Raw genomic sequence first — 19,277 nt, 5'->3', positions numbered from 1 at the left:
TTAAAATGAAATAACTGATTCATAAGTTGCATAGATTTAAAAAAAGGTATCTATGCCTTTTATATTTCATAATTTGAAATTGTAAACCTAATTTATTCAATATATACTAATTTGAGTTTCATGTTCTTTCCTCTGAGCAAACATAAAACATCAAAGTCTCAATATTTATAAAAGTAATTACATAAGAAAAAAAATATAATAATTTTATTAGTAAGCTTTAAAATATTAACTTATCTAAGAGTAATAATTATTTTTTAAAAGAACTATATTCATAAGATTCAACATTCAATACTATTTAAATAATATGTAAAAAAGAACATATGTAATTTTTCAAAAACACTGCCATAGTTGTTTGTTAAAATGTATATTTTGGATAAAAAAGGAAGGGATATGGGAAAGGAAAGAATAATATGGCACCAAACGAATTAAAAAGCGATGGTAATTAATTATGCAATAATTCCATTGAAAATACTAATTAAAATTTTAATATAATAAATAAAATTATATAACTACGAAAATTTGGATTAAATAATTCAAAATAATATCTTTTTTAAAAAAATCAGAAGTTTTTAATAATTGATCGGCTAGCGTAATATTTACAAAACGATGGTTTCATCAACGTTATCGACAGACATCACGACATGCGCAGAACGGTTGAAAATTGAACAGAAGCGGTTTGTTTGGTACATGACACGTGACCGTGAATTGACCCCATTGCAAATACCTGTCAACTTTTGATCCACGTGTATTAAAGAGTTGACAGTCTGTCGGGCAGAGCTTCGACAAGAATGTACAAGCGATAATTAAAAAATGCGATGACTTAAAATACATAGAATTTGGCACATGATTTTGCGATTGCTATTGTAATTCTATATCAAAGTTTGGTTTCAATGTAGTGGGGGTGAAATATAATACAAATTAGGTTTTTTGGTGCTTGTTTATTTACAGCATCCCAGCGATTAATCGTCAAAGATATGCTGATATGATCTTTAAACTATTGCTCGACAATGGTATGCAGTTAATATCACACAAATGCATTTCATAGAGAGCATCCGAGAAAGTTTTAGAGAGACCGTTGTCACTGGTTATATTCATAGCTATTTCAGTCAAATGATGATACTTAAATGTTAGAACAATTCAAATAATGGCGTAGAAGCAAGATATCATCTTCAGAATAAAGTTAAATGTGCAGCATTCATTAACAAATTGCTTACTCACTATATTAGTAATATTATTTTAGTCAGGTTAACCAGTTTTCATAAATTAGTCTTAAAAAAAAAACGGAAAAAAATCTATTTTAAATATACTTGTAGAATGAACATTGAGTATTCTAATTGATTAGCTATGTTAGCCAAATGATGAAAACGGTTTTGTTATTCAAACTGGGGTATGCGCTGCCGAAATTTTATTTTGTGACATTTCAAGGTGGTGGAAAAGGTGGATAAGCCATTGGGAGCTTATCTTGGGGTTATCTATCACTACTTATATAAAGCTCAATGTGTGTGGGTATGTATGTGTTGGCCGCTCTACAGGCCAGACGGTTCGACCTACAGCTACCAAATTTGGCACATTGCATACCTTGGAGGTCGGGAATGTACACCTGGGGTCCCTTTTTTGAATTCTTAATTAGAATTTTAATTATTAATTAAAAACTAACTTTCCCGCCCAAAACAATCTTTTTATTTTCCCCACCACCAAATGAATAAAAGTTCAGTTTTTTTTTCAGCCCTACATTAAAGAAGGTAGGCTTAAGAAATTTTCGGCAGATTATTTCAAAGGATTCTGTTTATTTTCTTAAGGTTTGATGCATTTAAAATGAATCATTGTTAATGAATCGATCTTTCAGATTCATTCGGAAGTACTTTTGAATTAAAATAAAACAGAATAAAGGAAATTAAAAATTTCTAATCTGCGTAGCCTTACCCCAACTGGCGTAGAAAATTCACGCATTTGCATTACCATAATTGGCGTTGAAAATTCACGCATGCGCATTGTGTTCTGATTGTTGACAACTATTTTCAACGGATACGGACTTGGTTTTGAAGGCTTAATATGTTTTCGACAGATTATTTCAAACGATTCAGTTTATTTTTTTTAGTGTTTGATGCATTTAAAACTAAACATTGTTAAAGAATCGATCTGTTCATGATGAATCTGAGAAAATTTTGTTGAAAACTTCTTGAGATATTATATAAATTAAGAAAAATATTCTTCAGTGCCCATAAAGTTTAAATACTCAGAGACTCTGTTTTCAGTACTCATATTTTTTTAAAAAATACTTCGTTTCAGTAAAAATAAAAATATTATTATATTTATTGCAGTTTAATCATTTCCGCTTTAATCTAAAGCATAAATTTTACGGGAGCTAACAGAAAATGTGAGAGATACATATTACGTTATGGCTGAAGGCCTTTATAATATTGTGAGTGAATTATATATGACTATTAAAATTTGAAGTTTTAAAATATTTTAACGAAGAAGCAATTAAAATGGGAGTTCCATAAAAATATTTAATTATTAAAATTTTAACGTGCATCAAGATTGGCAAACCGGCTGGTCGCCAAAGGCGGCTAGTAATAAAATAAAAATTGCTGAATATTGTTATTCGTTGATAAAGCAAAAAAAAAAAAAAAAAAAAAAAAATGATAAAGCAATATAGTGGTCATGACAGGGTTGATTCACTCAAAGGTTTTTCTTTATATACAGCATAATAATATTTCTTATATTCCTTTCAAAAATTCGAACGGGGATGTGAGCTATCATTGGTGACATATCTAAAAGGTCATTTTTTTTCATATAAAAAAATATTGACGACGTCGTATTAGTGACTTATGTAATGTTTCAATGTATAGAGTATACAATAATAATGTATAGAGATAATTAGTAGGTAAAATTTTATTCCAGATTTCTGAATATATTAGCATATCAATTTATGAAAGGAAAAAAAAATCAGCTTATCTAGTGTCAGCTCGATTAAAAAATTTACTTTAACTAATCAGTAATGCATTATTATTTGCATATATTGGAGTAAATTTCTGATTTTATTTAAGTATACGTTCATTGAAATTAAAATAAACAAAACATTATTTTTTCAAATTTAAACTAAACTACATATTAATATGGAAAATGGAATGATATCCATATGTCAAGTATGGTTCAAAATTACGAGCTCTACATCCAATAATGTAAATTCCAAATGGGACACCAATTGTTATCAATCACAATTAAAGTTAACTGTATTGGAAAATTTACAGATTTTTTTTCATTAAAAACAGTTAATTATTCTTACATATAATCTTAATGTACTGACATAGACATTTATTTGAATATATATATATATTCAAACACAATATCTGCATAATGAAATTCTATATCTGTACTACTAATAAAAATAAATATGTGCCCATGTTTGTTGACGATTTACAGGGCAGACCGTTTGACCTACAGTTACCAAATTTGGCACAGGTATACTTTACAGTGTGAAAACGTGCATCTCTTAGACTTTTTTTGAAATTTCAATTAGAACTTTAATTAATCAAAAATAAAGCGAATTCTTGGCGTTTTTCGGCAATAATTTCCTAGTATTTTATTGTAAAAAATAAATTTCGCACAGCTTCAAAATTTAAAATATTTTCTTTCTAATGATACCAATATAATTGTAGTGCAAATTTTTTTTCTGAATTTTGGCAATTTTTTTTTTTAAATATTGCTTTGCCTAGTTTCCAACAATAGATTCCATTGTTGTCCTGGAATTCATACTATTTTCACAGTTTCATCTAATATTTAATCGTTAATTTTCTTCCATCGATTTCCTCAAATGTTTAATCTATAATTTTCTTACAAATATTTATTCGCTGAAAATGAAAAGAAGTAATTCTAATTTAATCTGTATAATTTATGACAAATAAAATTCGAAGTTACATTAATAGAAAATTTAGAAGACACACGAATTCGACCGTTTACGTTTTCAATGCAGCTGTGATGCCATTACACATGTTCCAAATTCGAAATTTCCATGCAGAGTGAACAGAACATACGAAAATCAAAATAACATGGCTTATTGTTCGAAAATTTGACAAAATCATGGATATGAAGTTATATCTAAGCGATTTAACTGAAATTAAATATAATATCTCCGCGAATCAGTTATCTTGAAAAAAATAAGCGACTAATCTAATATAAATATTAAGTTCTAGGCAGATAGCTACCTACTAAAAGTTTTAAGAACGTTAATAAAGCATATTTTAGCAGCTGCGTGACCGAATAACTTCTGAAATACCACGGGAAGCATAATTTACGCATAAAAAATAAGCAGTAAGAAATACGTTAGTCTACATCGGGACACAACAGCAGAAATTTTCCCGTCAGTGGTTTTAATATGAGATTTTGATAGGGACTTCTTTTACACGTGTCCACTTGGGAAAAGGAATCTGAGGTATCTTTAAAAGATTAAATGAATGTTGCAAGTACTGACTACTTTTATCCCTTCATTTGCAAGAACCTTCGGAAATGAGCAGTTTTAAAAAAGTTATATTATATATATATATATATATATATATATATATATATATATATATATATATATATATATATATATATATAACCAGTGATTGGAAGGAAATGTATTTTGCTTGTGTATATATAAAAAAGAATAACACAAACCAATTCAATAATAAATATTTTTAATATCACGAAAATACTTTGTGTCAATATATAAACACCCTCATGTTCAGAAGTTCAACAAGTCTTTTCTTTTTACGACATATAAACACTGATTCTTCTGTTAGAGGCTTGATGTTGATACAAGAATATAAACCATCTCTAAACTTCATTTCAATTCAAAATGCATTGATAAAAATTTCAATATTACAAAGAAGTTTGATCCAGAGAACAAAATTTGTATTGTTAGTATGAAATCCATCCAGAAATATATGACATTACAAAATATTTTTTTTTATCAATTAACTATCATCCATGTATAAAAATAATTACACTATTTTTTAGTTTGAGATTTGAAAGCGAAACAATATAGGCACCCTGAAATGCATGAGATCAAGAGATAAATTCTTTACATATGAGCTTCTCGGTTGATAACAGCACCTATCAAACATTAAAAACAATTCTTTGTAAAAGATTCAGAAAATTATCAATAGGTAGAGACGTACAAATGCACTCACTTTAAAATACATAATCATAAGTCTGTATGAAAAGATTTTTTGTAAGCATTTCCAAAAAAATCCATGTTAATAAAATAATTTATATCTATAAAAAATCTGCGCTGTACACTTTTCTTCCAGACAAACGAACTAAAACACAATTCGGACATTCTTTGTCCTTTGAAGTTTGATGCTGTAACACAATTCATTAAGTATACATCTTTCAATGGAACAGAAATTATGTACAAAAAAAGATATCTCACTTAAAACATATATCGAAACAAATTTTACTACAGCACAATAAATGAAATCACTAACGAAATCTGGAACTATAAATTCATTGATCTGTCTGTGTCATATGCATATTGCCACACTGGTCACCACAAGTCTCCAAGACGCCATTGTTGATGATTGACTTCAGTTATTTTTTGAGCTCTTAATCTGAAGTTACATCCACGAGGAGACAGTAAGCAATTATTTTCAAAAATTATTTTTTGAGCTTTTGGTCTTGAAGTAGGTAGATTTTGATCATTCAAGCTGTTACTTGATGATTCTTTCCAAGAGTTATATCTTTAAGAGCTTTTGGCCTGAAGGTCGGCAGAAATAAACCATTCCAGCTTAACTTGATGATTTTTTCCAAAAATAAACTTTTTGAGCTTTCGGCCTGAAATTCGATGGCAACTGATGATTCAGGCTGTAAATAACTTGATGTTTCTATATTTTGGCCTTTTATAAAACATGAAATAACAACTCATTGATAACTGTTTTCAAAGTTACCTAATTAGGATCTTAGCCTGCCGTGAAATATAAAGTAATATATTTAAGATGTAAATGTTGAAGACCATCTCCAATAATTACTTTTCAAGCTTCTTGACCAAAAATTGAAAAAGAAAATGATCCATTCCCCAAGCTGCAAGCAACCACTGAGGACACTTTCCAGAAGTTACTTCTTAGAGTTCTTGGCTGAATTTACAGCAATAAAAGATAAGCCTTGACCATCACAATTTAAAATTCTGGGAAACCATTGTGATGGTATGTGCGTAGAGTAGCCACCACTTTTCTAAACACTTAGGGGCCACACTGCCCCTGAAACATGCAATGAAAGCTCTTAGCGTGTCGTATGTTGGAGTGGAAAGAGTGGTAAATGTTCTTTCTATCCAGGACTAGACAATAGTTGTGTTTTTATCCTTGCTCCAAGGGAGCAATGTATCCTTCAGAGAGTGACCATAGACTCTCCGCAGTTCTAGGAGTCTCCGCTGCCTCTCCGCATCTTGGCGCAACATTCTGGCGGCAGCGATCACTAAGAGAGTCAAAATACAGAATCCGGCTATAGGTGTGGCGATCACGGCGGCCCTGAACCAGATTTCCCTACGGAATGCGGATTCCATGAGCGCAATCCGATCGGAACCATCAGGTGAACCATCTCCAAATGCATCTGCAAGAAGATAGAATAAAAATTGGTTTAAAAAAAGATATGTTTTGAAAATTATACTTTCATTTAGTTCAATTAACGATTCATTTTATTGAAACTTGGAAAAATGATAAGGCCATCATTGAAACCAGGACTCTACTCTTTCACGCCGTACTAATACTCAACAATTTTTAATACCTCATATTTATCTCCAAAATTAAACATTAAGAATCATTACTTCTCTCTTATTTTCGAGGATCTAATTACGATCGCAATTAACGCGGATGAATACATTAACAGTACAAATGTATTTTTCCCACTTCAACGTACAAAATTAATTTTAAGAAAAACACTAAATATATAAATAGCAGTATATGCAAATTAATTTTAACAAAATCATTTTTTAATACACACTTTTATAAATATGCAAATTATAATAATTTTTTTTTTGTTTATTTTCTGCTTCTTAACCCTCGATTTTATTCTTCTTAATTATAAATATTATAGAATCTTAAAATAATCTGTTTTTTCCCCCTAAATGCTTTACTAAGTGACATCACTGATCAATATTTAATTAAATTAATCGATTAATTGATACCACAACTTTGAAATTTTTTTAAATAATGTATTGGCATCGAATATATACAAGTATTAAAAATTTCAAAAATAATTTATAAAGATCCAAGTGAAAAATCGATTAAAAACTACCATTACAGACATGTAAAAATATAAATACAAATGTGTAATAAAAAAGAATTTAGAAAATTCCATTACAGACATGTAAAAATATAAATACAAATGTGTAATAAAAAAGAATTTAGAAAATTCCATTACAGACATGTAAAAATATAAATACAAATGTGTAATAAAAAAGAATTTAGAAAATTCCATTACAGACATGTAAAAATATAAATACAAATGTGTAATAAAAAAGAATTTAGAAAATTCCATTACAGACATGTAAAAATATAAATACAAATGTGTAATAAAAAAGAATTTAGAAAATTCCATTACAGACATGTAAAAATATAAATACAAATGTGTAATAAAAACGAATCTCTATCATAGCTGCCTTATGCATGTGCATATAAACTGTGAAATTCACAAATTAATTTTAACGAAAGCAATTTTTTTAGAAATCACTTTTGGTTATATGTTTATTAACTTTTTTTAATTTAATTATTTTTTATTTCTCAGTTCTTAATTTATTCTTCATTATTATAAATATTATAGTATCTAAAAATAATCTATAAATAAAAATGGTTTATTAAGTGGTGTGATTGATATAAGATCACTATTTCACTACATTCATCGATTAATTGATATCTGAACTTGGAAAACTTAAAAAAAAAAAAAAAAAAAAAAACAGTGTATTGGCATCGAGAATATACAACTATACTACATTTCAAAAACTCTTAATTTATCAGGTTGTAAGAGACAAATCGATTAGAACAGCCCATTCAAACATTAAAAAAAAGATAAATTCAAATGTGTAATAAAAAAGAATCTCTATCCTACCTGCCATGGGTGCTTTATGTGTGTGCATGTGTATATCCACATGGATGTAGTTGCACATGTCCTCTTTGCAGCAGTGAAGTCCCAGGCATTTTCGTTTCTCCAAACATCCGTGCAGCCCACTGTCAAGGTCACTGAAGCAGACAGACCTCGACTTGCACATGTACCCCGTGGACACACAGTGGGCCTGGTTGCAGTAGCACCGGATCTCACCTGGAGAGGAAATGAAAAAAAATAAATTAAGACATTGTCACAAATCTACTGGGTATCCCCCTTCTAAACGATAAAGCGGTTTAGAAGGTCGTCCAAATCATTATCAAACTAATGTAGGATAATTATTAAGCTTAATGTTTTTATGGACTCAATTTGGTATGCAATATATTCCTGTAATAAAAGTCAAGAGATATCATTCAAAATGGGAAATTTCTTTTTTTCCGCTAGCCATATAAAAAAATTACATTAAAATGATTACTAAAATTAGACCCACACAATTTCACTGCTCATTGAGAATAATGATGGTAAATAAATAAATAAATAATAGTGTTCGTAAAGTTTTTGGCGTTTCATGTTCGTGTATGATAATCACGTGTTGACGGATAAAAAATAACAGACAATAGAAAAATACATTCCAACAAATGATTTAATTAAAATGTTTCTCTTTTTTCATTAATTGATTATTTACTAAAATGAAGCATTTCTGACGTCAAATTAGTGAGACTATATCAGCTCTATAAGGTAAAACAAATTTTAATATCATTCTTCGTTCTCTTTTCTTCTAAAAATAATTTCTTTTCATTTTATTTACCTTTTTACAATATTTTTTAAGGTTTCTTTTAGCAAAAATGTTTTTTTAATTTAAATTTTAATTTAATTAATTTTTTTAATTGGATCAAATCTTATAATTAAATGTTTTCCTACATTCAATGAATACATTTTCTAAACATCAACACTTTTTCGGTGGAATTAGATTTCATCATACTTCAGTTGTAGATTCCTTTGCCCACAGATGGAGCTGCAATCTCACACAACTGCAATGTTGAAAAGTTTTGATCACAGAAACAAGAAGGAACACGGACTGATTGAATGAATTCAAACAAATTTATTTTAATTTGTTAAAATATGTATGAATGACCTATTAAAAAATAGGATAAAAATTATTTACAATAAGTCTTATTTCAATTAACATAAAATAAATATATTTTTAAAAATTATTACAATTTTAATAAACATAACTGAAAATTTAATATAAGGAAATATATTGAGATTAAATTTCAAACGTTCTAATTCTTTAAATCTCATTAGAATTATGATATAAAATAAAAATATATTAAATAACAAAATAATTGATATCATTGATAAAAATATATTTTTTTAATTTTAAGATGATGAAAAAAACAATTTTCTACTATAATATTTTTGGAATCTATCATAGATAAACACCAAATTTTTAAATATTTTTAAGTGAAATTTTAAAAAGTTAATTTTATTTTAAAAGCATACACCAAGTTTGAAAGCTCTTATCAAATGGTCTAGCCTATAGAGCGCCAACACCCATACACACAGGCAAACACATATTCATCTTTAATTAGTAAGGATTAATTAAACAACAGCGATAATGATTAAATAGAAAATATAATATCGCCGTAACTCTCAGAAATATAAACAAATATAGTAGTAAACCAATAGGACGTGCTATAATATAAACACTTAAATATCTTTTTTTAATTTATGAAAATTATAGAAGTGTTTTAATTGATATAGGTATCATTTAGAAGTAGATTTTTCAAATTTTTAAATATTGCAAAAACGGTTAATGTTCATATATTCCGAAGTTATCAAGAAAAACGTCAAATTTTTACTAATTTTGAACCATAAAATCATTAAATGATAATAAAAATGAATTTTAATTAAAACTCATTTTATAAATTTCATTAAAATTATTTCATAAATTAAAAAAATATTTCAAAAGAATTAAAAACTGAACATTATAAACTGAATTAAAATTAGATAAGATTAAAATGAGAAATTTCATAATTTTAATTAAAAATTATGAAATCTCATTAACGAGGACTAACTATCACAGAAGTAGTAACTAATAACCAAATTTGGTAGCTCTAAGCCAAACAGTTTGCTTATTAATATTTTGCCCCTAATATATCGATGCGTGGCAACCAACAAGCATTATTTTCAAAAAAAAAAAAAAAAAAAATCATGATGTGTAGGTTGAACGCATATACATCGATATGCAGGTAATGAAATAAATAATTGAGACATGAACATTTTTCAAAGAACACATATTCATCAAGGAAGAATTTCAAAATAGCACTAAAAAAAATAAAAAGAAAAACATAGACATATCATATATTCCATGTTTCAAGTCAGAGGAAAAAAAAAAAAAAAAAAAAATTAAGATTCTAGATGTATATTCCGATAAATACTGAGATTCAGAACACCAGCTTGGTAAAAATGTTTCATCGCATTAAAAAAAATGGAACAGAACACTCATCAGACATAAATCTGAAAGATTTAATCTGTTTCATCGTTTGTAAAAAACTCAATAAGTGTTTCTCATTCTTTTGGAATTCCATAAAAAAAAAAAAAAAAGAAAAGAAAAGAAAAGAAAAATAAAAAAGGGTTAAGAACATCGTAAAACGAAGACAGCAGAGGGAAAAAATAGCTTACGAAGAATTTACCAGCTGAAGCAATCGCTTGCATAAATATTACTCTTTGAACGAAGGTCTCGCAAAAGCGAACAGATAAAGCTGCAGAATCGCCGTTCGTTCTCCGATCTTTTTTTTAATCGCTTCTCCCAACAGTTCAAGGACGAGCCACTAAAAAGATGACTCCTCATTAGAAGATTTCATTTTGAGGCACGTTTTCGTAGAGGGAATATTATCTCCTGCCAGAAGTGCGGTTTGAATGTTTAAAAATCGTCTGCTTTTCTTTTTTTTCGCTCATGCTAGACAAGCAAAAGAATCTTTCGAACGCCGATGTAATGAATATATGAGAACTGGATACGAGTCTGCACACAAGTGTTGAGAATACGATTTTTCGGAATACAATTCACAACTCTTCATCATATAATTCGATAGAATAAAATTGTATTATATATATATAAAAGAGTTTCGATAAATCAGTACTTTTAATTATTTATCGAACTTCGTTGTTGAAGTGAACGATTTTTTAAAAGTTATGATATTCCATATTTTAATCACATAGTTATTAATTTCAAAGTGTTTAAAATAATAATAATCTAAGAGAAATGTTTCGAATAATAATAAACTAAAAATAATTAAAATAAAATTATTGGAAAATGAATTTTGAATTCTATGTTAGTCGAATTCAAATCCCACCTTGGCGTCAGATAAAATCTAATTTATAATTATCGCACTTTTCAAGCGTATAACCAGCTCAGTTTCGGTACCGCAGGGCCTCAAGTTCGAGACCTGATTCCATTAAAAAAACCGTTTGTATACGAGCTTAGTGCATGTCAAATCTGACGTTCTAGGCCATTCTCACCGGGGCAGTGCAAAAGCTTGGAGCGGGATGCGCCAACCCAAGTATCATCCTTGTCATTTAACATGGGTTCAAAATTACGAGGTCCGCCCCAAAATAGTCCTAAACTTCTAAACTAATAAACTTCTAAACAAGATATTTGGTTTCAAAAATAGATCAGTGCGAAAACAATTAAATAAACTAAATTATATTTTTGAGAAAGTGAAAATATAATGGAATTTTTAAAAATCTAACTGTTATGCTGTTGCCATGCAGCTTTCTACTGTCTGAATTTGATTATTCAGTTCACAGTTATATATATATAAATAATACATCTTTTGGCAGGTCAAACGATATCCAGTGTCAGTAATGGATTAACTGATATAGCGGTGGATCGTTTCGATTTGTTGAAAACATATGACTTGAAGCCGATATTTCAACTTGTAACGATTTACGAATCATCATTTCTTATCAAAATGAATTCAATGATGACTGATGAATCTGATTTCTCGGATTGGAAATTTTTTATATTTTTTATTAAACTTTTTTATTCCACCAATAAACATATAACGTATACTGAAATTTGTGAATCATAAACAAGAGCTCTTCGATGCATGAACTCTGAATACATAATCATAAAAAAAAATATGTTCGTATCAAAGTAGTATTAGTAAATCATTAAGAATGATTCTTGATGATAACAAATGTTCTTTTTTCTTCGTAGGAGTACTTAAACAAAAATAGAAATTATTTTATTCGCATTTAATAAAGTTTTGACGTGAGAATACAATATTTTTACCTTTTTCTAAATATACTGATTTTTGTTTTAAAATCGTTTGAAAGTTTATTTAGAATTGCTAAATTCTAATTAATAAAATGTGAAAAACTTTTTTATTAATTATTCTACTTTTAATGATTTTTATTCATATACGACACGCACAAAGAACTTCAAACAACGCGCTTTTTTATACATTTGCAAAAAAAAGCATTATATGGAATAAAAAATAGAATATTATTAGTAATAATTACTGAAGCATGGAATTTAGAGCCATATCATTTAAAGTATTTCGAGTTCGCTACTAATTTATCACACAACAGAATAGAATTTTAGTCGAGTCTACCTCATAAAATTATTAATTTTGGATAATGCGGGATTAAAACATTTTCTATGAGTTTCATAAAAATAGTGTATATATAGTATATTGCGAAATTGTTATAGATTAATACAAGCACCCATTTAAAAAAAGATGAAAATAAATCATTTAAATAAAATACTTATAAAATGTATAAACGTCCGACGACAAAAATTACACTCAGGATACTAATATTGACTTAACCTTTTCTAGGGCCGTCGGAAGTATGCTTCCCACCAAATTTATCAATCTTTGTATGAATTTGTGTAGGTAGGCATCAGTTCTGACACATTTTTTTAGTAAGTCAGAAACTTAGATGCTTCAGTTCTTTATCTCACACAAAATGATGTGTCTTGATTTGTTACTTAATTATTAATTAACCACATGAATTAATGAATCAAATTAAATTGATCTAATAAGCTAAATGAATCGCTTTTTTTATTCTAATTTCAAGCCTACAAATATTTTAACATAATATGACTACAAAAAAATGGCCTTTTAAAGGATTAAACTAAAGTTACTGAATTTTCTGAACAAAAGTCGGAGGGGTATGGGGAAGATGAGGGGATATTAGTCAAAATGCAAAACATAAAACAAACAAATAACATTATAAATTTAGACACAATTAAGTATTTAAATATTAGAAAATATTCAGAAAGAGAATAGGTAGAAATAGTGAAGTATAAATAATGTATTTTGTAGGTTTTTGTTCCACTTTAGCTTTTCTCCAAATTGATTGATTCATTTGCAATTTACCAGAAGTTAATCTTCAAACTAGCAGGATTGGTCTCCGCAAAACTTTCTCGTATACACTCTAATAAACCAGTCATGCCAGAGAATGCCTTATATGGCACTGGTGTACAATAGTTACGAAATATTAACTTTTTGCGTGTATTTAGCATTTTTACTGAATCTATCATCTTTGGTCAGTTATATGGTGATTAACCCCTGGCATGTGTTAATCGTATCCAAAAACCGAATTTGTGTTTTAGACACGTTTTTCACAACCGATTGAAACAAAAATTTGACGCAAAATTGTACATTTAGTCACAAAATCCCATACCAAATATGATATATTGAAGTCACTGTGTTTTTGAATTAACGCATTTACATACTTCTGAAAGTAGAGACCGACAGACAGTCAACCAGAAGTTGGATTTGGATCAAAAAAAAAAATTCGACAGGTGTCTATAGATGTTAAATCTGTGTATCGAATCTTACCTATCTAGCTCTCTAGCTTGTAATTACAGGGTTAATTTATATTCGAACTTCCCCTGAACACATTTTACTCAAAATCTGACAGAAATCTGCAAATTTGGTGTAAAGACCGTATACCAAATTTCAATCTTCTAGCTCAAAGCGTCTTAAAGTTATCTTTGTCACAGACAAAAGGGCATTTTTAGAAACGTTTTTTGAAATCATGATGATCTAAAACGTGAGGATACGTCAAAATCTCCAGTTCGAATTTTTTTGACAATTACTATATTTTCTCTATACAACGTATAGTAGAGAGTAAAATAATTAAATTTCTTTAATTTATTGAATATGAACTATACGCTGATCAGTAACATAATAACATTTTTTTTAACTAAATGAATTCAATCATGAAATAGCTGCTAATATGTACAACATGGATCCGTATTCAATGCTGAAAAATTCCAACTAATCCAGAGAATTCAATCAATTCATTTACAGGAATATCAACAGAGATTCAATTAATACACACATCACTCTACGCACAGCCCAAATTCTCTGCCATATCAATTAATTCACCACCAAGAATTCCCAGCAACAACAAACGCATCAGATACGCCACCAAATTCCCACGACCTAATCATTTCTTTGGCGACGACTGCCACTTTTTTCTATTGTTTCAGCACGCACTCGTTCCTTTCTTTATATCCGCAGTCAGCCATCCATGATTTACACGGGAGGAAAAGGGGTTTCGACGCCAGGTCCCGGGCCCAGACGTTGCTAATGAGGCATAATAGGCCCCTAATGAGCAGGTATCCTTTCCCCTCCCTCCCCGAGAGGGGAATGGCAGTGACCTCTGGTGGGAGACTCGGAGGCGCTGCGCCGGGATGAAGATGGAAGCAGATGATTTCCGCGCCTGCTGCAACCGGAAAGATTTATGCAGGGAAAAACGGAAAGATTTGGTTTGTTGGCCAAGGGCATTTATGTATTTTATTACCCCCATTAGCCTGCTGTGCATTGAAATATAGACAGCCATAACTCGTGTGTTTGCTTGGTAGCTATGAAAGAGGAACAAGCTGTAGTATAACATTAACATATTTTGATTTAGATGCCAGTTTTTAAACCGTTATGAAGTGATCTGATTTTTAAACTCGGATGGGCATTCTGGGATATTGGCTAGAGGGGACATAATTCCCCCTTCTTCTTTAAAAAAAAATTAATTAAAAAAAAACGTAATGGAAATTCGAAAAAATAATAAAATAAACCGAAATAGTTAACTACCAGAATTTTTTTTTATAACGGTTTGGAAGCGATTAAGACGTATCTCTATCTCTACAACTACTCATGATAATACAAATTATAATGGTGCGTGTGTGTGTTTGTTGGCATCCTATTGACCAATAGATACCAAATTTGATAGATATATAACTTTGAAAAGTAAAAATGTACATCTTGGTGCAATTTTTTTTTTTTTTTTTGAATTTTGACTATAATTCTAATTAATTATGAATTAAAATCGAATTTGCAGTCCTTAAGCAAGTTCCTGAAAATATTACTACACAAAAATCAATTTTACACCGTTTCGAAATTTTAATTAATTTAAATTTTATTTTATTTATTTGTTTTTATTTATTGCTTAATTTCCAACAAGAAATTACAAGGTTGTCATGAAATTCAAACCATTTTCATTGCTTCATTAAGTGTTAAGTCACATGATTTGTTTCCGTTTGTGAAAGCTAACAAAGAAGGATTCTTTAGCTTGCAATGTTTAGTTTTCGACAAAGATTAAATCTTTGCAGTTTACAAGACGCATAAAAAAGTGAAGTTACAATACTATTAAATTCAGAACATATGAGAACTGGATACTGACGTTTTTAACAGCGCTGTGATGTTATTCGACTGTCATTATTAGAAAGATTCATGCATACAATAAACGGAACATAAGTAAGTCATTTAAAATGTCCAGTCTAATGTTAGGCAATTTGGTGAAATCATGGACATGACATAAGCCCAAGAAATAGGAAAAACTTTTTAATTAAAAAACTTGATTAATTTAATTAACACTGAACTATTTTTAATTTCTGCCTTTTGTTGATATCTATAACTTGCTGTCTGAGCTACTCTTTGTTTTTATAAATACCATCAGAAAAAATAAGTCATCTTATGAAAGCATCAGCCCGATTTAAAATGTACTTTTAAATATGGTACGTAAAATAAAGAATTAAAAGATATGTTGAGACAGCGAATATTCGAAGCAAACACGGTGAAAATGTTAGAAATCGGGAAACAAATCGTTTTGCAGTACCAAATTTATAACGTCTGTTATGTAGAGACTGAGTGTGAAAAATTGATGTTTGAAAAGAAAATCTAAATTAACAACTCTCTTACACAAATAAAATAAAATTAGTTAATGATAAATTTAATGTTTCCAAATCTTAGCAATAACACTTTTTTTCCGAAATCGTCTGCGTCCTTTGTAGTAAATTGATAAACCGAAATTTAACCAATAAATTTTTATTCGAATTGGAAAACCATATGCAAATTAAGTATAATTATATGCTTAAGTGCCTAGTTTCATATTATTTTATTTAAAGTTTAAAATAGATTTTTTTTTTCCTATATACTTAATTATTTAATTGAATACAATGCAAATTTTAGTTTCCTACATTTTGAAAAGTTATACGGTAATTAATACGGAATGTGAAAAATTAATCTTTTGAAAAAAAATCTAATATAACTACTCTCTTATACAAATAAAATACAATCAGTTAGTGATGAATTTAATGTTTCCAACTCTTAACAATAATATTTTTTTTTTTTTTTTCTTTTTTCGAAATCGTTTGCGTCCTTTATAGAAAATTGATAAAACAAAATTTAATCAAGCAATTTTTATTCGAAAAGGAAAGTCATTTGCTAGTTAAGTGTATTTATATGCCACATATAAAATAATATTATATTATAATTATAATAATAATATATAATTTATCTGCCACATAAATGCACATTTTTCTATTATTCTATTTACAACTAAAAAACATGCAAGTTTTATAGTTTCCTAAGTTCTGGAACTTACATGTTACGGTAAACGCAATTAATTCGGTGATTATGTTCAATTATCAATGATAATTTATAATCACCACTAAACTTATTCAGGATTCTGAATAATCACCACTAGTGATTAAGAATTATCATTGATGATTATACAAAATCACAAGTTTATAGCATTTACCGTAACATATACTATACCAAGATCCAACGTTCTTTAATTACCAGGTGTATTTTTTATTTGGAGTTCAGTAAAATAGGAATAATTTAATTCTAATAATCACCGACAGAGATAGAATTTGGAAGGAGTACTTGGGCTTTAGATCCACCATTTCTGGCATTAAAAAAAGTAAAAAACAGTCATCTATAAACAAAAATAAAAATCAATTTTTTTTAAATGCAAAATTTTAACGGGAATGTTGAGAGTTTATCCTTCCTATGGATTATATTATTACAAAATCAATGGACAGATTATTCATATTGTAATTACCAAAATATAATACAATATTACACTTGAACCTTCAGTTCCTGCGTTGTTCTTAATATTAGGCTGTAGAACCCCGTTTCTTGGTGTAAAATATAACAAGGGTGGGGTGGGGGAGGTAAGTCAGCGATTCAAAGAGAGCTGTTTTAAAACAGTAGCTGACACGAATGAATAATTGCCGCTCCAACCATAAATTACAGTCGTCATAAAGAATCCCTTTACCTGCACAGAGCGGCGAACCTGACAAGATGCCCTTAAGAAAAGAGCTTACTAACAAAAACGAATACTTGGCCCTTAACCAGCCCCGTGAGATAAGATAAACGAAACAAGAACACATAAAGGCTTCCGAATTGAGAGAAAAAGATAATTTATACTCTCAGCAACTGCTGATAATGTTCGAGAGTTACACTTATTCTCTTTTCTTTCATGGAAGAAAAAAATTGATTTGATGCATTACATGGCCTCCTGGGCTTTGAACCTCTGGCGTACAATCACACTTGAGGAACTTCCAGATATTAGCAGGGCAATAACAAAGATGCACTTGTGGCTCTTAACCAGGGAATAATAGATAAGGTTTATTTGGCTCGAGCGAAAAATGCTTCCTTTTAGTGGCTGAAATAACCTTGGACAAACAAATGCTGAGAGATCGACGATAGCTTGATCTAGTTTGCGTTAAGAAAGTAACCAAAAGATGATTTTCGTAACAAAGAGCCATGGACGACATGAAGTGTTAATAAAACGAATATATAAGTGCGTATATATAAACAATGTAAACATCAGTAGCCATAAATCGTCCATGACGAGCCAGTGATTAAGTCGTGTCCGATTTATGTGCAAGACAGGACATAAAAAAACTGAAATATTTCATGGAAAATTTCGATAAGATGAAGATAAATCAACAGTTATAAGTAATCAAAGATCATTCAGTTGTATAAAAGGGTGAAAATATAATATACTGCTTTTTCGGAAGCTGGTTTAAAAAAAAAAAATTGTTATACATTTATTAGTTAATCCAAATCCTCCCTTATCCAAAACTATTTCGAAGTCTACAATGCTGATCGTATTAGATAATTAAATTCCTTAAGGGGACGGCTGACTCTAATAGGCACTATTGCAAATTATTCACTTAAGGTTGTGAAATCTTTTATGCATATGTATTATTAAAATATTAATACGTCAGATTTCTTAAGAACGTTTTTTAAATCGAAATATATTATTTTTTTAAAAAAATTTCTATTATTTTTTTCTTATTACTCAATATAAATTTTTTGGAACAAAACTGCGCATGATTTTGCAATTACAATTAAGCGCTAATTTTTTAGAAATATTTTTATGTACACTTATTGAATTTTATAGCAATTTCATGTTTTTCTGAACTAAAATTGACTTTTGAATCTAAAAAAAAACTTGAAACATAAAATGTATATCCTATTTTATTTTAATGTTAAACCGAAATCTTTAGTATCAATTCTATTTAATTTCTTCAAAAATTAAGATACCTGTAACATTTCAAAGATATTTAAATCTAATTACAATATAATTCTGTGAGAAGGCATTAAGATGTACTTTTTTCCCCTCTTAATCCTTCATATATTTATTTTATTGAATATCACATTTTATAACACTATTTTAGTTCAATATAAACATATATTTTGGCGATGAAATGAGAAAAATAAAATTTCATGTTTTCGTCCATTTTTGCTTATTTTCAAAGTCCAATGTCCCCTTAAAACACAATCCAATTATTTTAAATAACAACCACAGTTAGTAATTGCGACCTCAGCAAAGGTCGATCTATAGTATCTATACAGTAGGCAAAATGATTATTTGTACACCACTTTTTT

The 19,277-nt window shown here is 28.9% G+C and overlaps 1 protein-coding gene across 1 annotated transcript in view; it reads right to left on the bottom strand.

Moving 5' to 3' along the window:
- Positions 1-4,665: 4,665 nt before the first annotated feature.
- The window catches only part of LOC129989344 (BMP and activin membrane-bound inhibitor homolog), a 46,589-nt gene continuing 31,977 nt past the window's right edge, over positions 4,666-19,277 (bottom strand). The window contains exons 2-3 of the mRNA XM_056097825.1: positions 8,086-8,295; positions 4,666-6,591 (exon numbers count right to left, since the gene is read on the bottom strand). Of these exons, the coding sequence (XP_055953800.1) occupies positions 6,320-6,591; positions 8,086-8,295 (482 nt within the window). The 3' untranslated portion in view covers positions 4,666-6,319. The remainder of the gene's footprint in view (positions 6,592-8,085; positions 8,296-19,277) is intronic.

This window comes from Argiope bruennichi, chromosome 10 (assembly GCF_947563725.1).
Source record: "Argiope bruennichi chromosome 10, qqArgBrue1.1, whole genome shotgun sequence".
Classification (NCBI taxonomy): Eukaryota; Metazoa; Arthropoda; class Arachnida; order Araneae; family Araneidae; genus Argiope; species Argiope bruennichi.
The sequence above is the reverse complement of the archived record's forward strand: the minus strand, read 5'-3'. Positions and strand labels throughout refer to the sequence as shown.